Source organism: Bos javanicus, chromosome 6 (assembly GCF_032452875.1).
Source record: "Bos javanicus breed banteng chromosome 6, ARS-OSU_banteng_1.0, whole genome shotgun sequence".
Classification (NCBI taxonomy): domain Eukaryota; kingdom Metazoa; phylum Chordata; class Mammalia; order Artiodactyla; family Bovidae; genus Bos; species Bos javanicus.
This window is the reverse complement of record NC_083873.1, coordinates 105,243,434-105,266,397: the sequence shown is the minus strand read 5'-3', so window position 1 is coordinate 105,266,397 and position 22,964 is coordinate 105,243,434. Positions and strand designations below refer to the sequence as shown.

Sequence of the window (22,964 nt, the reverse complement as noted above, 5' to 3'; positions counted from 1 at the left end):
CTCATCTGACACGCTGGTAAAGTAATGCTCAAAATTCTCCAAGGCAGGCTTCAGCAATACGTGAACCGTGAACTTCCAGATGTTCAAGCTGGTTTTTGAAAAGGCAGAGGAACCAAAGATCAAAATGCAAACACCTGCTGGATCATCAAAAGAGCAACAGAGTTCCAGAAAAACATCTATATCTGCTTTATTGACTACGCCAAAGCCTTTGACTATGTGGATCACAATAAACTGTGGAAATTCTGAAAGAGATGGGAATACCAGACCACCTGACCTGCCTCTTGAGAAACTTATATGCAGGTCAGGAAGCAACAGTTAGAACTGGACAACAGACTGGTTCCGAATAGGAAAAGGAGTATGTCAAGGCTGTATATTGTCACCCTGCTTATTTAACTTCTATGCAGAGTACATCATGAGAAACCCTGGGCTGGAGGAAGCACAAGCTGGAATCAAGATTGCCGGGAGAAATATCAATAACCTCAGATATGCAGAAGACACCACCCTTATGGCAGAAAGTGAAGAACTAAAGAGCCTCTTGATGAAAGTGAAAGAGGAGAGTGAAAAAGCTAGCTTAAAGCTCAACATTCAGAAAACCAAGATCATGGCATCCGGTCCCATCACTTCATGGGAAATAGATGGGGAAACAGTGGAAACAGTGAGAGACTTTATTTTTCTGGGCTCCAAAATCACTGCAGATGGTGACTGCAGCCATGAAATTAAAAGTCGCTTGCTTATTGGAAGGAAAGTTATGACCAACCTAAACAGCTTATTAAAAAGCAGAGACATTACTTTGCCAACAAAGGTCCGTCTAGTCAAGGCTATGACTTTTCCAGTAGTCATGTACGGATGAAAGAGTTGGACTATAAAGAAAGCTGAGCACGAAAGAATTGATGCTTTTGAACTGTGATCTTGGAGAAGACTCTTGAGAGTCCCTTGGACTGCAAGGAGATCCCACCAGAACATCCTAAAGGATATCAGTCCTGGGTTTCATTGGAAGGACTGATGTTGAAGCTGAAACTCCAATATTTTGGCCACCTGATGTGAAGAGATGATTCATTTGAAAAGACCCTGATGCTGGGAAAGATTGAAGGCAGGAGGAGAAGGGGACGACAGAGAATGAGATGGTTGGATGGCATCACCGACTCAATGGACATGGGTTTGGGTGAACTCTGGGAGTTGGTGATGGACAGGGATGCCTGGTATGCTGTGGTCCATGGGGTCGCAAAGAGTCGAGCACGACTGAGCAACTGAACTGAACTGAACTGATTTATGTATAATTGAATCACTTGGCTGTACACCTGAAACATTGTAAATCAACTTCAAAACATTAAAAAATTAATTTTTTAAAGAAACTTTAAATAAATATACTGATTAAGAGTGCTTTCAGCTGTACATAATGGAAAGCCTGACCATTCATGGTTTAAGCACTGAAGATATACGTACTGGTAAAGAATCTGCCTGCCAATGCAGGGGACATAAGAGATGTGGGTTCAGTCCCTGGGTCAGCATTATCCCCTGGAGAAGGAAATGGCAACCCCATCCAGTATTCTTGCCTGGAGAATCCCATGAACAGAGGTTCCTGATGGACTATAGTTCATAGGGTCGCAAAGAGTCAGACACGTCTAAAGCGACTGAGCCCAGCACAACAGGAAATTCAGAGGGAGCCAGCAAGGGCTGGTGCAGAAGCTCACGGATCCAACTATGGACCCAGATTCTTTCCATCTTTTCATTCAGATGCTTCACCTTCTCAACACAGTGCTCTTGTGTCCTTGGAGCCTCAGGGTCACAGCATGACTGTTATGGCTTCTGGCATCATGACCAAGTTCAAACTCCAGGTGCAAAATGGGGGCAGGCTGTGTCAGGGGGACTTATCTTGATGTGTCTCTCACCTGCCACCAGTGAAGAAAATCTTATTAGAAAGACCTTCTGTCTCATTCAGTTCAGTTCAGTTCAGTCGCTCAGTCGTGTCTGGCTCTTTGCAACCCCATGAATCGCAGCACGCCAGGCCTCCCTGTCCATCACCAACTCCCGGAGTTCACTCAGACTCACGTCCATCGAGTCGGCAATGCCATCCAGCCATCTCATCCTCTCTCGTCCCCTTCTCCTCCTGCCCCCAATCCCTCCCAGCATCAGAGTCTTTTCCAATGAGTCAACTCTTCACATGAGGTGGCCAAAGTACTGGAGTTTCAGCTTTAGCATCATTCCTTCCAAAGAAATCCCAGGGCTGATCTCCTTCAGGATGGACTGGTTGAATCTCCTTGCAGTCCAAGGGACTCTCAAGAGTCTTCTCCAACACCACAGTTCAAAAGCATCAATTCTTCTGCATTCAGCTTTCTTCACAGTCCAACTCTCACATCCACACATGACCACTGGAAAAATCATAGCCTTGACTAGATGGACCTTTTTTGGCAAAGTAATATCTCTGCTTTTCAATATGCTATCTAGGTTGGTCATAACTTTCCTTCCAAGGAGTAAGCGTCTTTTAATTTCATGGCTGCAGTCACCATCTGCAGTGATTTTGGAGCCCAGAAAAATAAAGTCTGACACTGTTTCCACTGTTTCCCCATCTATTTCCCATGAAGTGATGGAACCAGATGCCATGATCTTAGTTTTCTGAATGTTGAGTTTTAAGCCAACTTTTCCACTCTCCTCTTTCACCTTCATCAAGAGGCTTTTTAGTTCCTCTTCACTTTCTGGTATAAGGGTGGTTAGCCAGAGGGAACTAACTTAACTACCAGAACAAGCCTCAAGAAGGAGAAACAGTGTTTCCAGCCACCCTTGACCCGTCCCCCCTCCTCCCTCCGCCAACTGTGTTCCCAACTGGGAGAGGAGGAACTCTGATGAATGAACAAATAAATGAATGAATGCTTAAAGATCTTTTAAGACAAAAATGGGCAACTAGAAGATAGTGTCAATACTATGGAAAGCTCAGTAAGAAAGTGTGCACTTATTTGATATTTGGCTATGAAGTTTAAAAAGTTATGGCAGGGGGAATGAGTTGGGAGGTTGGGATTGACATATATACACTTATTGATGCTTTGTATAAGATAGATAACTAATGAGAAAATATTGTATAGCTCAGGGAACCCTACTCCATGCTCTGTGGTGACTTAAACAGGCAGAAAATCCAGAAAAGAGGGGCTGTATGTATATGCATAGCTGATACACTCTGTTGCGTAGCAGAAACTAACACAACATTGCAAAGCAACTATATTCCGATAAGGCCTTCCCCGATGGCTCAGTGGTGAAGAATGTGCCTGCATTGCAGCAGACACAGGAGTCATGGGTCTTCCCTGGGTCGGGAAGATCCCTTGGAGGAGGAAATGGCAACCAACTCCAGTAGTCTTTCTGGAAAATTTCACAGAGGAGCCTGATGGGCTTATCCATAGGGTCGCAAAGAGTCAGACATCGCTGAGCACACATGCAGGTACTCTAACAAAAGTTAATTTAAATGTTGTTTATTTGCTATTGGAGAAACTCAGATAAACTTGGTGAGGTCACCACTTCCTGATTAAGCTGTGCAGGGGCCTCCATGCTCCAGATGGAGAGGTGTGATGGAGCCTCTTAACTATCAGTAGCTAAAGAAAAGGACCACCATTAAAACAATCTGATACCTAAATGTAGGATTAAAAGATACAATAGACATAGGAAGGAAAGCTAAATGTTGTGAAAGTTCATAATAGGGACACCAGACCCGGTCCAGGGCTAGTGGAGACTTCCCTGAGAAACCACAGTTTGGATGGAGATCTAAAAGACGAGGAGGAATTAAGTAACTGAAAGGAAGAGAAAATAGCAGGTGCAAAGGTCCTGGGGCAGGAGGAAACATAGCACCTTCAAAAAACCAAAGAAGCTGGTCAGTGTGATGGAGCACAGAGGAAAAGGGAAGCAGAAGCACAATGCAAGCAATATGAGATCAGGCTAAAGAGCAGGGCAAGACAGACCATGCCAGACTCAGGGCCATATTAAGGTTCTCTGTCTCAATATCAAGGAGAGGTCATGGGAGCATGTTGGGCAGGGGAGGGATAGGAGCATGTTGGCCTTTTTCAAATTCCACTCCAGCCTCAGCGTGAAGGACAGACCAACAGAGGCGACGATGAACTGAGGAAATAAGTGAGGAAGCTACTTCAGAAGACCGAAATGGAGATGATGGTGGCTTGCAGTAGGTAGTGGTGCTGGAAGTGGGAAGGAGTGGATGGAACCGAAGTATTTGGGGTTAGGAGTGACAGGTGTGGCCATGGGTTAGAAATGAGGCATAAAGGTAGTGTAAAGGCAGCTCTTGTATGTCTGACTTGGTAAGAGACAGGCTGGTACAATCCATAGGGATGGAAAATATGAAGGGACACCTGGCCAGAGGAGGAAATCTTGAGCTTGGTATTGGATGCAATCAGTCTAAAGTGCCTTTGAAACATCCAAATAGGCTGCTGGAGATAACCAGCCTGCAGTTCAGAGGTCAGGCTGACAATGCAAATTTCAGAGCCAATAGTATCTAAAAAGTAGCTAAGCCCTTGGCCATGAACTAAACCACCAAGGAGAGCAGTGAGAAGCCAAGTGGATCCTGTATAGCTCCCTGCCAGAAATTCCAACACCAAATAGCCAAGAAGAGGGCCATGAGCCTGCCAACAGCCCCGAGAAGGAAGCAACTCAGAGGGAGGGTGTCATCGAAGCCAAGACCCAATTCATGCTGCTCACCTGCTCCATCTGCACTCAGGGAAACCGAGACAGAGACAGCTTGGTATTGCCCTGGACCACCCAGCTTTTTCTAGGGTAAAGGGAAAAAGCATTTCCTATGGATGCTGTAACAAACTGCCACAAACTTGGTGGCTTAAAACATCACAGATTTATTATGCTACCATTCTGGACATCAGAAGTCCAAAATGAGTCTTATTGGACTGAAATGAAGGTATTGGAAGAGCCATCAGTGGAGACCCTGGAGGAGAATCCCATTCCTGCCTCTTTCAGCTTCTGGCATTCCTTGGCTTGTGGCCACATCACTTTGGTCTCTGCCTCTGTAATCACACTGCCTCCTCCTCACACATGTCAAATCTTCCTTGTGATTGAGGCCCCATCCAGATATTCCAGGAGAACCTCCCACCTTACAATCCTTGACTTGGGACTTCCCTGATGGTCCAGTGATTGGAACTTCACTTTCCAGTACAGAGGGATGCAGATTCCATCTCTCGTTGGGGAACTAAGATCCCACATACCGCCTAAACATAAAACAGAAGCAATATTGTAACACATTCAATAAAGTCTTTAAAAAAAAAGATGCTTGACTTAACAGCATTTGCAAAATCCCTTTTGCTTCTGAGTGACCTATTCACAGGTTCCAGGGATTGGAAAATGTGGACATCTTTAGGGAGCACTGTTTGCCCTCTCATGGGCTCTCTGGGCCCTGTAAAGGACCAGTGATCTGAGAATTTTTGGTGCCGCTCTTCTGGGCAAAGAGAGACGTCTGGTCCACACCCAACAGCACCCCTGGAGGCAGAGACCTGAAATGGTCCATGTAGCCTTGATAAGCGCTTGCTGCCTGCCAGGTGCTGTGGCTCCAACTTTACACGCAGCATCTCAGTTCATGCTTTCAGTGACTCCTTAAGGTCCCCACTATCTTACAGAGGAGAAAACCAAGGCGCAGGGAGAGGAAGGCAACTTGCAGTGGAGGAGATCTGAACCTGGACTCAAAGCCTGTCCGTCTCCCCAAACCACACTTCTACCAGGGAAGCGCCAATCCTCAGGGACCTGTTACAGGGCAGCTCCAGCTCTGCATGCACCTGGGCTGGTAGACTCGGTGCCCCTTCCCAGAAGGCTCCACCTCTAGACACTCACTGAGATCTTGACCTTTCTTCAGGGTCCAGCGTAGTACCCAAGGAACACCCAGATTCTAGCATCAGGGACAGAGCCCTCACCTGCTTCTGCAGTTCACCCACAGCCACGGTGACGGCCATGGTCTTAAACACCACAGTGTCATCATGCCTGTGCATGCTAAGTTGCTTCAGTCGTGTCTGACTCTGTGCGACCCCATGGACTGTAGCCCATGGGGCTCCTCTATCCCTGGGATTCTCCAGGCAAGAACACTGGAAGGGGTTGCCAGGCCCACCTTTAAACTGTGGGAGAAATTGCACTTTGGGGGAAGTGCTCTGTGCAGGAAGGTGACCTGCCCTGTTCCCCCTCTGGCCACTCTCTGGTTTTGTGACCCGACGGACACAGCTGGGAGGCTCAGTTCTGCCCAGTGAGCAGGCCACATCATCCCCGTCCAGGTTGGGTGGGTAAAGGGCTGACTGCAGCCAGACTGGAGCGTTGAGGGGAAGAAGAAACGCCTGCCATTCCTTAGATCGCATTCCCGGAAAAGGTGAAACCATTTTTGTCAAGTCAGGCGCTCACGAGACAGTTGTTAGGCCTGTAAGAAGATATTGGAGGAAGCGGTGGGCAGCATGCTATGGACACAGAGGAAAGGATGTGTCAGTGGATGGGTTCTATGTGCTAATTCCCCACCACCAACCAGTGCTGCAGATCCCACCCACTCTCAGGCTTATCCTTCCGTGCTAGAGCTGAGGCCAACTTCAGGGAGTGCTAGTCAGGATGCAAGTAACAAAGTACCCGATGCACAGAAAGCTCCCAAGGCCGGATCCAGCACGCTGCCTATTGGATCAATAAAGTTTTATTGGCACATCCGCATGCCTCAGGGGCAAAGGTGAGTAGTTGCAACAGAGAACTAAAATATGTTCTACTTGACCCTCTACAGAAAATGTTTGCCCACTCTTTGCTTACATAACAATAATGTTTATCTCCCATAAGCAGTCCAGATAGCCACTGAGAGGGAACTCTACCCAATACTCTGTAATTGTCTATATGGGGAAAAAAAATCTTAAAAAGAGTGAATCTAGGTATCTGTATAACTGATTCACTTTGCTGTACATCTGAAACTAACACAACATTGTGAATCAGCTATATTTCAATAAATATTTTCCATTGTCAAAAAAAGTTCAAATTTCCTATCAAAACAAGGAGTCCAGAGGAAGACAGCTCCAGGATCAGACAGGAGTACAGCAAGGACCCAACCTCCTTCCATCTCCTTCTGTACCTTGGCCTCTCTTTCTTGGGCTTGTTGCTTCATGGTCACAAACTGGCTGCCACAGCTCCAGGCTTGATGACTTCCTCCTACAGTCACATTTAGGCAGGAAGAGGGGCAGACCTTCTCCTCATCTCTTTCTTATTAGGGAAATAAATCCTTCCAGGGCTATCCAGCAGAGGCCTCTTACCTCTCATGGTTAAGACCAGGGGTCAGCAAACATTTTCTGTAAAGATCCAGATAGTAAATATGGCAGGTTTTATGGATCATGTATGGTCTCTGCTTCAAATTCATTTTTGAAACTGTTTTTTAAAAAATCTTTTAAAAATGTGAAAACCATTCTAGCTCACAGGTGTAGGTTACCCACACATGGTCTAGAGCTATTCACATGCCCACTTCCATACTGATGCCCAGCAAAGGGGCAGGGGGTTCACTATATTTTGACCAACCACCCAAAAGTGAGTGTTCTAGAAACATCGCCAAGACAGGTAGGCAGCCCTGGTGGCTGTCAGGGAGACAGTGGGATCACTTCCTATCCCAGGGTGAAGAAGCGATTGGCTGCTGGTTTTTCCCTACGGAGGGGGAGAGCAGACCCCACCTGGAGACCTCCTTCGAGCTGGGTCCCCTGCTTGGCTCCTGATCCAGACCAGGCAGAGCGCAGCACATCCTAATGGACAGGCTCCTGCACTCTGCATTAACAACCAGGCTTAAAGCGCCCTCTTGTGCCTTAAACGTGAACGACGGCCCGGAGGTGTAGACTAGAAGCGCGCAGAGCAGCTCTACCAATTGTACAGCTCACACCAATTGTACAGTTCCCAGCGCCTGCTGGAAGAACTGACTCACTGGAAAAGATCCTGATGCTGGGAAAGATTGAAGGCAGGAGGAGAAGGGGACGACAGAGGATGAAATGGTTGGATGGCATCACCGACTGGATGGACATGAGTTTGAGTGAGTTTCGGGAGTTGATGAGGAACAGGGAAGCCTGGCGAGCTGCAGTCCATAGGGTTGCAAAGAACTGGACACGACTGAGCGACTGAACTGAACTGAACTGAGCGCCTGCTCACGTTCTGCAATAGTCTGGAGTCCCGAGGGCAGCACACCTGGTCATGCAACCCGTGTGGTGAGGCCCTGGGGCAGAAAGAGGCAGAGCCCCGCCCTCCCAAGAGAGACCGCTAGCAACTAGTGGCAAAGGGCGCCAAGGTGAAGCGTCACAGCGAGTCTACTTAGACTGATGTCAGTGGAAAGGGAAGAGACAGCGAAAGAAGGAAGGAGGGAGGGGAGGGGAAGGGAGGGGAGGGAAGCAGAGAGAAATAAAGTGCAGGTAGGGGTGCCTGGGGGAGAGGGAGGCACCAGCACAAGAGGCTGGAGCCGCAGAGGCCAGATCCTGAAGACCCCAACAGACCACCGTTAGGAGTTTGTGAAAAGTGAAAGTTACCCAATCATGTCCGACTCTCTGCAGCCCTGTGGACTGTAGCCCGTCAGGTTCCTCTGTCCATGGGATTCTCCAGGCAAGAATACTGGAGTGAGCTGCCATTCCCTTCTCCAGGGGATCTTCCCGATCCAGGGATCGAACCCAGGTCTCCTGCAGTACTTTCTTTTAAAAGCAACCGGAAGCCACCAAAGGGTTTTAGCGGGTGACTTAATTTGATCTACTTTTTTTTTTAAGACAACTTAAGTGCCTATTCCCCGTGGTGCTTCATATGTTATTAGGGCAGAGGAAACAGCACACCAGAAGTACCACCCCTTTGAGCATCAACACACTACATTCACGCTTCTCCTGCCCTTCCCCAGCGTTCGCTTGGGGTCTGCTCACTAGACCACAAGAGCACCCTCCCCACCAGCTGCCCTGACAGGTCCCACCCCAGCCTCATGCTGGGGACTCTCCTCTTGTGGGAATCCGCGGCAAAACACCCTGATCCTCCAGACCTCTCGATGGATCAAGGATGCCCCACCCCCGCCCCGGGGAGTGAGAGGTGGTGGGGGCACATGGGGGAAGCATCCTTCTTAAAACTAAATAGCTCTCTCAGCTTCCCTGTGAGAACTCAAAATCTTCCCGGTCCTCCCCTGGAACGCTGACAGCCACCTCTGACACATCGCGGGAACCCAGAGCCGTGGACAGAATCCAATCAGGGCACCTGTTACCCTAGAGGCTGGTCCCACCCCCTCACTTTGGCTTCAAAGTGCAAGCGAACTCAGAAGAAAAGGCACCAGCGCCCCCTGCTGGCCGTGCTCTTCTATGGCAACGTCCACAATCCCACTGAAGAACCAGCTGTTTCCAGCAGCGTCGCCTTCACCGCTTCACCGTTTGAACTTATGACCAAACTAGACAACATATTAAAAAGCAGAGACATTACTTTGCCAACAAAGGTCAGTCTCGTCAAAGCTATGGTTTTTCCAGTAGTCATGTGATGTGAGAGGTGGACTATAAAGAAAGCTGAGCGCCGAAGAATGGATGCTTTTAAACTGTGGTGTTGGAGAAGACTCTTGAGAGTTCCTTGGACTGCAAGGAGATCAACCAGTCCATCCTAAAGGAAATCAGTCCTGAATATTCATTGGAAGGACTGATGCTGAAGCTGAAACTCCAATACTTTGGCCACCTGATTCGAAGAACTGACTCATTGGAAAAGACCCTGATGCTGGGAAAGATTAAAGGCAGGAGGAGAAGGGGACAACGGAGGATGAGATGATTAGATGGTATCACCAACTCAATGGACATGTTTGATTAAACTCCAGGAGTTGGTGATGGACAGGGAGGCCTGGTGTGCTGCCGTCCATGCGGTCGCAGAGTCAGACATGACTGAGCGACTGAACTGAACTGTAGCAATTTACAACTGGGCAAAAAGGGAGACATTCTTCCATGAATGTAGCGGTCTGTACACACATCCTCAAGCAATTGTTTCATGGTTATATTCACTGAATTGCATTTCTTCATGAGATGATATGTCTAATAGAGAGGGAAATGCAACAGGGTTTTTTAAAAAGGTTTCTTGGTCCTGATGCTACAACTTCCTCATGATGCAGCTGTGATCAAAGGTTCCCTCCTTTCTAATAGAGTAGGAATTCTTATCCAGCAAGGTTAGGGAGCTTCTGAGACTTCGTAGGCAGACCCTGGAGGTGTTTGGTAAACTTGAAGGGTTATACAGTTAGGGACGCTCAAGTAGTAATTATTCCAGCTGGACTTCATGATGATATTCACCCTGGGGAGATATAAGAGGCTAATGTGCCCTCCAGATACAGACGTCTAGACAGATGCTGGTGAGCGATGTCTTTTGTAAGGCACACCCACGTGCCACAGGGCTAGTTGTGATCCTGGGAGTCCAACTCCAAAGTTTTTGCTCTCCCACTTGGCCTTACCAACAGCTGGGATACCCAAAAATCACAAGTTCAAATCGTCACTTGATGGATGAGCTCAAGCTGCCAAACGCACGGGCTCCTCCCCAGTCTGGTTGCAACAAGTGAGAACAGGTGAGTAAGAGGTTTTTCTGGTAACTTGACTGCCCAAGACATCAGTCCTCACAGTAAAGAACCAGGTGGGAAAACAAACCCATGTCAGGTTTCTGATAGACATGGAATCATCCCTGGGGAGCAAGTTGGGTGATGTTTACAAGCTGATGGCATTGAGCTACCCCACGTCTGGGATCTACCTGCTGCCAAGGAGACCACACAGTGGTGACCTTGACAAGGTTGATACACATTCTGGCTCATTCATTTTTCACTCCTGTATAATATTCCATTGCTGGATTAATCCATAATTTATTTATTCATACTCCTAACCGATGGCCATTTAGGCTGTTTCCAGTTTTTCCCAATGACAAGGGCTATTGCTGTGGACATTTCTGAACACATCTCCTATGTGTGACGAATACATGTGAGTGAGGGTACCTCTGGGGTACATACCCACAGAGGAGTGGTATTGCTAGATCTCAAGGAATGTGCACCTTCAGCCCTAATCAACATTACCAATTGTTCTTCAGTCTGGTGTTACCAATTTGCTCTCCTACCACCCATGTCCTTGAGTTCCCTTTCTTTCACCTCTTGCTGACAACCTTTGCCAATCTGATGAATGGGAAATGCTGTCTCATTATTATTTTAATTTGTATTGTTCTCATTCTAGCCCTGAGATTTGGACACTTGTTAACTGCACACTCTGCTTCCTATTCTGGAAATTGCATTAATATCAAGGTAATGAATTTTCCTTGGTGCCTAAGCTGGTTGAGTCAGGATGCTTGACTACTCATGGGTTGAAGCTGCCTGGCTAGAATAGCCACCCCTGATGCTGTGGGCTCTTCCTGTTTAGGGGAAAGAGATGACCCATTTTTTAAGAATACTCCCAAATGCCCTGAGCCCCAGAAGACTGTGCTGACTTTTCTGAGCTCTGATGGTGCTCAGAAGAGGTACTTTGAAGGAGGTCACATTTATCTTCATCACCTCCACCATAGTTTGGCCCCAGGTAAACAACAGGACAGGTACACAGCTCCACCCATCAACAGAAAATTGGATTAAAGATTTACTGAGCATGGCCCTGCCCATCAGAACAAGACCCAGTTTCCCATCAGGAAGTTTCCATAAGCCTCTTATCCTTCTCCATCAGAGGACATACAGACTGAAAACCACAATCATAGAAGACTAACCCATCTAATCAATGGGCCACAGTCTTGTCTAACTCAAGGAAACTATGGGCCATGCCATGTAGGGCCACCCAAGACAGACGGGTCATGGTGGAGAGATCTGACAAAATGTGGTCCTCTAGAGAAGAGAATGGCAAACCACTTCAGTATTCTTGCCTTGAGAACCCCATGAACAGTATGAAAAGGCAAAAAGATAGAACACTGAAAGATGAACTCTCCAGGTCAATAGGTGCCCAATATGCTACTGGAGATCAGTGGAGAAATAACTCCAGAAAAAATGAAGAGATGAAGCCAAAGCAAAAAAAAAACAAAAACAAAAAACACCCAGTTGTGGATGTGACTGGTGATGGAAGCAAGGTCCGATGCTGTAAAGAGCAATATTGCATAGGAACCTGGAATGTATGGTCCATGAATCAAAGCAAATTGGAAGTGGTCAAACAGGAGATGGCAAGAGTGAACATCAATATTTTAGGAATCAGCGAACTAATCTGGACTGGAATGGGTGAATTTAATTCAGATGACCGTTATATCTGCTACTGTGGGCAAGAATCCCTTAGAAGAAATGGAGTAGCCATCATTGTCAACAGAAGAGTCCAAAATGCAGTACTTGGATGCAATCTCAAAAATGACAGAATAAACTCTGTTCATTTCAAAGGCAAACCACTCAGTATCACAGTAATCCAAGACTATGCCCCAACCAGTAATGCTGAAGAAGCTGAAGTTGAACGGTTCTATGAAGACCTACAAGACCTTCTAGAACTAACACCCAAAAAAGATATCCTTTTCACTATAGGGAACTGGAATTCAAAAGTAGGAAGTCAGGAAACACCTGGAGTAACAGGCAAATTTGGCCTTGGAGTACAGAATGAAGCAGGGCAAAGGCTAATAGAGTTTTGTCAAGAGAACACACTGGTCATAGCAAACACCCTCTTCCAACAACATAAGAGAAGACCCTACACATGGACATCATCAGATGGTCAACACCAAAATCAGTTTGATTATATTCTTTTCAGCCAAAGATGGAGAAGCTCTATACAGTGAGCAAAAACAAGACTGGGGGCTGACTGTGGCTCAGATCATGAACTCCTTATTGCCAAATTCAGACTTAAATTGAAGAAAGTAGGGAAAGCCACTAGACCATTCAGGTATGACCTAAGCCAAATCCCTTATGATTATACAGTGGAAGTGACATAGATTCAAGGGATTAGATCTGATAGACAGAGTGCCTGAAGAACTATGGACCGAGGTTCATGATATTGTACAGGAGGCAGGGATCAAGACCATCTCCAAGAATAAGAAACAATAACCCTGTGTATGAGACAGCAAAAGAGACACTGATGTATGGAACAGTCTTATGGACTCTGTGGGAGAGGGAGAGGGTGGGAAGATTTGGGAGAATGGCATTGAAACATGTAAAATATCATGTATGAAACGAGATGCCATTCCAGGTTCGATACACAATACTTGATGCATGGGGCTAGTGCACTGGGACGACCCAGAGGGATGGTATGGGGAGGGAGGAGGGAGGAGGGTACAGGATGGGGAGCACATGTATACCTGTGATGGATTCACTTTGATATTTGGCAAAACTAATACAATTATGTAAAGTTTAAAAATAAAATAAAAAAAAAAAAAAAAAGAAACGCAAAAAGGCAAAATGGCTGTCTGAGGATGCCTTACAAATAGCTGTGAATAGAAGAGAAGCAAAAGGCAAAGGACAAAAGGAAAGATATACTCATCTGAATGCAGAGTTCCAAAGAACAGCAAAGAGATAAGAAAGCCTTCCTCAGTGATCAGTGCAAAGAAATAGAGGAAAACAATAGAATGGGAAAGACTAGAGATCTCTTCAAGAAAATTAGAGATACCAAGGGAATATTTCATTCAAAGATGGGCTCAATAAAGGACAGATTATATGGACCTAACAGAAGCAAAAGATATTAAGAAGAGGTGGCAAGAATACACAGAAGAATTTTACAAAAAAATCATCATTACCCAGATAATCACAATGGTGTGATCACTCACCTAGAGCCAGACATTCTGGAATGGGAAGTCAAGTGGGCCTTAGGAAGCATCACTAGGTACAAAGCTAGTGGAGGGGATGGAATTCCAGTTGAGCTATTTCAAATCCTGAAAGATGATGCTGTGAAAGTGCTGCACTCAATGTGTCAGCAAATTTGGAAAACTCAGCAGTGGCCTCAGGACTGAAAAAGGTCAGTTTTCATTCCAATCCCAAAGAAAGGCAATGCCAAAGAATGCTCAAACTACCACACAATTGCACTCATCTCACACACTAGTAAAGTAATGCTCAAAATTCTCCAAGTCAGTGTTCAACAGTACATTGCTGGGAGTGAGCTCCGCCCGTGGCAAAGGTCATGAGGAAGGAGGCTTGGCATACGCAAAGGCGGGATCGAGCCTCAGGAGTCTCCCTGGAAATTCTCGAGCATCTACCCCCAAAACCAGAGTCTGCCTACTTTCTGCTTTGTGCTTTCACCTACACCTCTGACTTTAGACTTTACGGGGGCCTGTCCCCCACTACCTCTCTCTGAAAAAAGAGTTAGCTTACAGCTCCAGTTAATAATTCCTGGGTGTGACAGTGTTTCAACCTACAAACTTCTTTGGAAATCCTCTAGCCTGCCTAAATAGGTTTTTCCAGCCACATGTGATTGTTCAGAGCCTCCCAACTGTGAGAGGCAGGAGATGTTCTAAACTGTCTAAACACAGATTCCTTTGAGTAGTTAAAAGATTGATTAGAAATTGTATTGGTGAAGGGTTTTTCACTTGTTGGGCCAATGTTTGCTGCTAAGTCTCCATATCCCTTACCTACTGTGTCCTTGGCAGTGTATTGATTGATATAATGGGTGTATAGAAATGTAAGTAGTAGCCTCAATGTTTGTAACCTTGGACCCTTAATTCTTTTCTTGTTATAGCCCACCACACCTTTGCCCTATAGGAATGCAACTTTCTCCAATGCTTTTTGGAGGCTGGCGCCTGACTTTAGAATAATCACCTTTAGAGAAAAATAAGTTTCTTAAAATGTTAACAGGCCTCCTGGCCAGAAGATGATGTAAATCACCTAAACTTTTGCATATGATAAGTTTGAAAGCCTGGCTTCGGTTAGGATCAGGAACTGCTCTCCTTACATGACTCTACCCCTTCCCCCATTATCCTCTACGCACAACTTAAGGTATAAAAACTACTTTGGAAAATAAAGTGCGGGCCTTGTTCACCGAAACTTGGTCTCCCCATGTCATTCTTTCTTTCTCCTTCTGGCTGAATTTTTCCTCTGAGGCGGGGAAGCTCATCAAGCCTACTAATTTTGCCTGGGCTTCTAAGATCTGACCGGGGAGGCCTTAGTGTCTCCTCTCCTTTGGGAGAACGGGAGGACGCCTGCGGCCTTCGTAGGTGACGTTAATTCCCTGCTTTGGAATTTTATTCAGCCTCTTTTCTTCACTGAATTTCTTCGCTGAGCTATCCTTATTTCACCACTCTTTATATCCTTAATTAAAGTTTAATTAAGCAGTTGTTTCCTGATCCCTGCCGACGCCGTCTCTCCTTCGAATACCCTGGATCAGCCGGGGCTGGACCCCGGCAGTACATGAACTGTGAACTTCCAGATGTTTGAGCTGGATTTACAAAAGGCAGGGGAACCAGAGATCAAATTGCCAACATCCGTTGGATCATCGAAAAAGCAAGAGCGTTCCAGAAAAACATCTACTTCTGCTTTATTAACTATGCTAAAGACTTCGACTGTGTGGATCACAACAAACTGTGGAAAATTTTGAAAGAGACGGGAATACCAGACCACTTGACCTGCCTCTTGAGAAATCTGTATGCAGATCAGGAAGCAGCAGTTAGAACTGGACACGGAGCAACAGACTGGTTCCAAATTGGGAGAGGAGTATGTCAAGGCTGTATATTGTCACCCTGCTTATTTAACTTCTATGCAGAGTACATCATGAGAAACGTTGGACTGGAAGAAACACAAGCTGGAATCAAGATTGCCAAGAGAAATATCAATAACCTCAGATATGCAGATGACAGCAGTCTTATGGCAGAAACTGAAGAGGAACTAAAGAGCATCTTGATGAAGGTGAAAGAGGAGGGTGAAAAAGCTGACTTAAAACTCAACATTCAGAAAACTAAAATCATGGTATTGAATCCCATCACTTTATGGCAAATAGATGGGGAAACAATGGAAACAGTGACAAACTTTATTTTCTTGGCTCCAAAATCTTTGCCGATGGTGACTGCAGCCATAAAATTAAAAGATGCTTGCTCCTTGGAAGGAAAGTTATGACCAACCTAGACAGCGTATTAAAATCAGAGACGTTACTTTGCCAACAAGGTCTGTGTTGTCAAAGCTATGGTTTTTCCAGTAGTCATGTATGGATGTGAGAGATGGACCATAAAGAAAGCTGAGTGCTGAAGAACTGATACTTTTGAACTGTGGTGTTGGAAAAGATTCTTGAGAGTCCCTTGGACAGCAAGGAGATCCAACCAGTCCATCCTAAAGGAAATCAGTCCTGAATATTCATTTGAAGGACTGATGCTGAAGCTGAAACTCCAATACTTTAGCCACCTGATGCGAAGAATTGACTCATTGGAAAAGACCCTGATGCTGGGAAAGATTGAAGGCGGGAGGAGAAGGGGATGACAGAGGATGAGATGGCTGGATGGCATCACCGACTCAATGGACATGAGTTTGAGTAAACTCCGGAAGTTGGTGATGGACAGTGAGGCCTGGTGTGCTACAATCCATGGGGTCGCAAACAGTCGGACACGACTGAGCAACTGAACTGAACTGAGCTGAACTAATAGTATTCTGTGTCTACCTCAAAACCACCAAGCCTGGACCAGTTGTTCCCAGCACTACTGTGATTCCCTGTATCTCTTGGCAGGGCTTAAAACGCACAAGCTGGGGCCCTAGGGCTGTACTGGTGGATACTGATAGAACAGGGAGAAATCAATGTCAACCGAAATGGGATCCCTTGGAGAAACCAGCATTCACATAGGGTCATCTCACATAGGATCATTTACCAATATGCCCAGAGACTCAGGAGAAGATGCTTGCCAAGGTGTCATTTATAAAAGCAAAGAAACAAGCAAGCAAACCACATAAATGTCTCTAAGTGTCCAACATCAGGGTTTGACTAAATCAGCTATGGCACAGCCCTCCAAGGAATGTACTTTGAAGCTGTCTAAAGTTATGTTACAGAAGAGAACACAGTGTCTAGGAATGCCCTTCAGGAGTGTCTATGTGAGGTCCATGGGCTCCTAAGATGCTTCTGGAAAATGATCGGCATCACCTGAGATGTTTATTTAAGCACCCAGGACCGAACCCCAGCCCAGTGGAAGCTGACCTTTCACTGAGGAGGCAGGAATCCTAATAGACGCCCAAAATGACTCTAATGCACTCAACCGTGTGAGAATATGTGCCATGGGAACCCTGAAATACCCTGGTGTCTTAAGATTTAAAAAGCAAGTCACATGCAAATACAACACGTATAAAAACAGTACTGTTTGCACTTGTGTGAGTGCATATGTGAGTCTATGTGCAATAATGGGTACCCAGGTACCAAAAATTAACAGCAATTACCTCTAGATCGCAAATTCTCAACCCAGGGACTATTAACAATTGGAGCCAGACAATTCTTTGTGATGGAGGCAGTCGGGTGCGAACCTCTTTCCCGGCCTCTACCCATGAGTTGCCAGTAACGCCCCCTGTTGCTGAATGCAAAAGCAAGTGCAGAACGAGAAGTACCGTTTATGCTGTGGCTCTTTGTTCACAAGTTTGTCTCCCGCACCAGACTCTTGAGATTGAAATAGAATATCTAGACATTTCTCTGCTTGAGTCGGTTTTATAATTTCTGTAGCACTAGAAATTTACCACTCAAGACGTCCCCTAGTCACTTATGCTGTTTATCTGACTTTGTTGTTGCTCAGTTGCTAAATCGTGTCTGGCTCCTTTGCGACCCCATGGACTGTAGCCCACCAGGCTCCTCTGTCCATGCGATTTCCTAGACAAGAATACTGGAGTGGGTTGAAGAATACTGGAGCTCTCCTCCAGGGGATCTGCCCAACCCAGGGATTGAACCCAAGTTGCTTACATCTCTTGCATTGGCAGGTGGGTTCTTTACCACTGAGCCACCTGGGACATGCCAGGGTACACACCAGTATACTAAAGAGGAAGACATAACGCCCCCTAGTGGTTAACAAAAATGTCTCTAGACGTTGCCCAAATTGCCTTGGAAGGCAAGATCATCCACAGTTGAGAATCACCGCTGTAGATGGAAATTATAACAGATAATGTTTTACTTTGTTTTTTAGTATCTCTGCCCATTACTTCGTTTTTTCTAAAATTAATATAAAGTATTTCAGTCATGTAAAAATTTGAGTGTTTCTTAATGTCCCACACTCTGTGCTGTCAAAAAAGAAAAAAACACTCAGATGAAAAGATGTTCACATTAGTATTTACAGTAAGTAGACTGATTTTATTATGACTTTAAAAGACAAGAAAAAGCATATACAAATCCATCCCAAATGTCACTATTTCTTCAGAGGCTTTAAACTATTTATAACCTTTAGATAAGCATCTCGATTTTAAGAATATATCTTAAAGAAGCAATCCTAAATATAAAAACTGTTTTACATACATGGTTGATTTTTGCAGTCACTTATAAAAACAAAAAGTTATAAACACTCTAAAACCAATAGTAAGGAAAATGAAATTAATTACAGTGCTTGATAGACTAAAACATGAAAATGATATTTACAAAGAGTTTATAACAATGAGGGGAGAAGGTTAAAGCCATATTGTTAAGTGAGGGGAAACGCATACAAAATTGAATATGTTGCATATCACTAGCAAGTATAACAAAACAGCAATAAAAAGAATCCTTTGCTTTCAAACAACTAAAAGAAACACATCAATCAAGTTGTTAGAAAAACGACTGTCAAGATCTTTGTCTTTAATTTTCTATCTACATGAGATGGCAGGTGTTCACTAAACTTATTGTGATAAGCATTTTATAGTGTATGTAAGTCAAATAATTAATGTATACCTTAATACAGTACTGTATGTCAATCACATCTCAATAAAACTGGGGAAAATGTCAATTAAACATTTAAAATGATTGTCAATTTTAAAAATTATTATTAATTAAACATCCTAGGTGATTTTTCTCTCTCTATTCTTCTGAAATATCCACATTTTCTAAAATAGGCCTATATATCTTTATAGTGAGAGGAAGACAGTAAAGATGTATTTTTTTAAAAACTTCAGAACAATTACAATGAAAATGTGCCAGACTTTCAGGTGAGAAATATGTCTTTATATTGATTTATACACAGTTCTCCATCCAGATGATAAAATAACTTTGTTCAAAAAATTAGACATAAAATATTTAAAAATTAAAAATCTTCAAAAGTACAATATAAAATAAGTGGAATTGTAGCTGCATTCACAGTTCTGAGAAGGGTAAAATTTAAGGGTGATTAGACTATCCAGATGGTCAGAAAAAGACTGTATATTGTAACACGATAACAGAAAGCAATTTTAATGAAAAACAAACTGGATATATATTTTTTCAACCTGCAACCACATTCTTTGCAAACAAAGGATCTCATTTTGAAGGAGATCAAATTTGGGTTTGATTAGAATTAACTAACCAAGGGCAGATTTCAGCCACCTCATCGATTTTGATCTAACTCGTTTACACTCATCCAGGGTGACGGGCAATTCCAGCTCATGGGAAAAGCAATTATCACAGACAAAAGGGGCCCTTCTCTCATCTGTAAGGCAATATTTGCCCGACCTTGCCATTCCCAGGTGGCTCCACCGAATTCTCTTGTTAGCGCTCCCCTCCGTCTCTGATGTGGACACAGATTATATCTTACAATAGACCTCGAAGAGGGACGCAGCTGCGTGCATTCGGTAGAAAATAGAAAAGGGCATGGCCAGGTTGACCACAATTATCCAGGGTTCAAAGCCAAAGACAATTTCCTCCAATCCGTTGTCATACTCAGGGCGGCAGCCAAAGGCGGGAGGGATCCAGAGCTGCAAGAGAAGAGGAGACAGTCCCAGAGGCTGCCAGGTGTCCCACACGAACCCTGGTGCTGACCTGGACTCAGGGAAACCGAATCACACACGACAGAGCCAAACAGCCCTCACCCATTGTCTCCCATCTCCATGCAGCCTGCCAGTGCATTGAGCCCCAATTCTGCATGAACACTCTTCAAACTCACCTGCTTCTCTCCATCCTCATAGCCCTCACCTTGGTCTAGTCCCTGGTCCTTGGTCTCCCCACCTGGACTGCTGCAAAGCCTCCCAAGACCCCCCACTCCAGGGGGCACCTTCAATCCATCTCCCTGCGACCCCCACAATGTGTCTGCAGGGATGATCTTTATAAAGCACACATCTGACCTTGTCACTCCTCTGCAGGTCACTCACAAGGCTCCGTATGCCTTCAGGAGAAAGTCCAAATCTCCTCAATAATTAGACACCTGTCCACGTCTTCACGTCCTTTATCACTCATTTCATTCTGCCCCACCAGACTGTGCACAGCCCCAAAATATGCCTTTTTTCCCCAATCTTCAGGGCTTTGCTCCTGCCTCTTCCTCTATCAGGGACTCCTTCTTCTGCTAAGTCCTACCTTCTTCCAAGTCTGGAGACACCTCCCCTTGCAGGAAGCCCTCCTCGATCTAACCTGTCAGGCAGGAACTTCCTCTGTCTCCCCACAGCCCCACCGTGTTTTCCCACAGTGGTGCTCCCTATTTTTCCACACCCATCTGTACATATCACCATTGGTGCTTGCAGATCCTGGGCCCACAGGTCTGGGCTGATGGTCTTTTTTTCTGGCTTGTCCTTGGCTTAGAAAGACAGCCTAGGCCCTGCCCACATCCTCCTGACCAGGGGGAGAAGCACTGCCTTGGAGCCAGCCGTGGGTTTCTGCCACATACAGACTATGATTTAACCTCTCCAAGCCTTGGTTTCCTCATCTGTAAAATGGGTATACTAACACCTGTATCAGGGGGCTCAGATGAGAACAAGATGGCACCTAAATCTGCAAAACATAGAGCAATAACCTATTATATTTGTTGCTCATGGAACCTATACCTTGGTTCCCCCTTCTCAGCCTTCCTGTTCCAGCTTCTCCTCCACCTCCCCTTAAATTCTCAGGCTCCTAGACCTGCTTCTCTCTCACACCAATACTTCTGCAACTTCCTCCATCCCCACACTGTGGCAGGCAGCCTCTCAGGTGACCCCCTGCAAAGGTCCCACCTCCTGGGATTCATGTTCCGTGGAGCCCCCTCCAAAGCTGTGAGTTGGACTCATCCAAAAGAATATGACACCAGTCATGGGATGTCACTACTGAGGTTAGGTTACAAAAGGACTCTGGAGTCCATCTTGCTCACCCCCTCCCACAAGAATGGAAGCCAGCTGCCACGTGAGCCACCAGAGGAAACTGGCTGCCATGTGAGCCACAAGAGGAAGCCAGATTCCATGTGAGCCACCCTATGGAGAGGCCACGTAGCCAGGAACTGTGGGCAGGTGAGTCTCAGGCTCACAGCCAGCAAGGATCTCAAACCCTCAGCCCAACAACTCACCAGGAACTGAGTCCACATATATGAGCCACATAAACTCACAGCTGCATACATGAATTTAGAAACAGACCCCTTTCTCCCAAAAAACCAAGCCAGGAAATGACTGCAGCCCCAGCAGACAGTTTGACTACAGCCTGTGAGGGACCCAGAGTAGAGTCACCCAGCTAAGCCACGCTCAGCTTCCTGACCCAGAACAGCTGTGCAATGATAAACGTCTGTTGTGTTAAGTTGCTGAATTGGGGGTCATTTCTTACCCAGCAGTGGGTAACTGATACAAGTGACTTTCATTCACATCTCCACACAGAAACCTCTCAGGCTTCTATCTCTAGCCCTGGGTTCTGGGTTCTGGGTCCTTAGAAGTATTCCTCCCACGCCAGCTGGTTCTTCTCGCCTCCTTGGCTGGCTCCTCTTCCTTTGCTGTTTCTCACTGTTGGCTGGTCCCAGGGCTCATTCATTCCCGGGTCCTCTCTTCCCTACACCCATGACCCCAGTGATCTCACCCAGTCCAGGTTGTAAACACCAGCTGTGGGCCCACAACTTCCCAATCCAAATCACCAGCCTGGTCCACCCTCGGAATTCCAGGCTCATATATCTCACAGGCTACTCAGCTGTCTACAACGTATCTCAAACTCAACATTACAGTCCCATTTCTCCCCATCTCCTCGGCAACACCTTCTTCCCAAGGGCTCAACAAAACTCCAGTGTCTTCCTGGTATTCTGATTCACTCTCATAACCACCCGCCTACCATCTGATCCATCAGTAAATCTTGACGACTCTGCCTCCAAAACAGCACCCTCAATCCACTGCCGGGAGCCAGCGTGAGGAGCTCCGCCCGTGGCAAAGGTCATGAGGAAGGAGGCTCGGCACACGCAAAGGCGGGATCGAGCCTCAGGAGTCTCCCTGGAAATTCTCGAGCATCTACCCCCAAAACCAGAGTCTGCCTACTTTCTGTTCTGTGCTCTCACCTACACCTCTGACTTTACGGGGGCTGTCCCTCACTACCTCTCTCTGAAAAAGAGTTAGCTTACAGCTCCAGTTAATATTTCCTGGGTGTGATAGTGTTTCAACCTACAAACTCCTTTGGAAGTCCTCTAGCCTGCCTGAATAGGTTTTTCCAGCCATATGTGATTGCTCAGAGCCTCCCAACTGTGAGAGGCATGAGATGTTCTAAACTGTCTAAATACAGATTCCTTTGAGTAGTTAAAAGATTGATTAGAAATTGTATTGGTGAAGGGTTTTTCACTTGTTGGGCCAATGTTTGTTACTAAGTTTCCATATCCCTTACCTGCTGTGTCCCTGGCAGTGTACTGATTAATATAATTGGTGTATAGGAATGTAAGTAGTAGCTTTAATGTTTGTAACCTTGGACCCTTGAGTTAATTCTTTTTCTTGTTATAGCCCACCACACCTTTGCCCTATAGGAATGCAACTTTATCTAATGCTTCTGGAGGGTGGCGCCTGACTAATCACCTTTAGAGAAAAATAAGTTTTCTGAAGAAAGGGTCTTAAAATGTTAATAGGCCTCCAGGCCAGAAGATGATGTAAATCACCTAAACTTTTGCATATGATGGCAATGCCAAAGAGTGCTCAAACTACCGCACAATTGCACTCACCTCATACGCTAGTAAAGTAATGCTCAAAATTCTCCAAGCCAGGCTTCAGCAAT

At 45.6% G+C, this 22,964-nt stretch overlaps 1 protein-coding gene across 2 annotated transcripts in view; it reads right to left on the bottom strand.

Moving 5' to 3' along the window:
- Positions 1–17,648: 17,648 nt before the first annotated feature.
- The window catches only part of OTOP1 (otopetrin 1), a 48,935-nt gene continuing 43,619 nt past the window's right edge, over positions 17,649–22,964 (bottom strand). The window contains exon 6 of one of the 2 annotated variants that reach the window (XM_061420814.1): positions 17,649–19,750. In XM_061420814.1, the coding sequence (XP_061276798.1) occupies positions 19,580–19,750 (171 nt within the window). In that variant the 3' untranslated portion in view covers positions 17,649–19,579. The remainder of the gene's footprint in view (positions 19,751–22,964) is intronic. The other variant, XM_061420813.1, reaches the window with a different exon arrangement.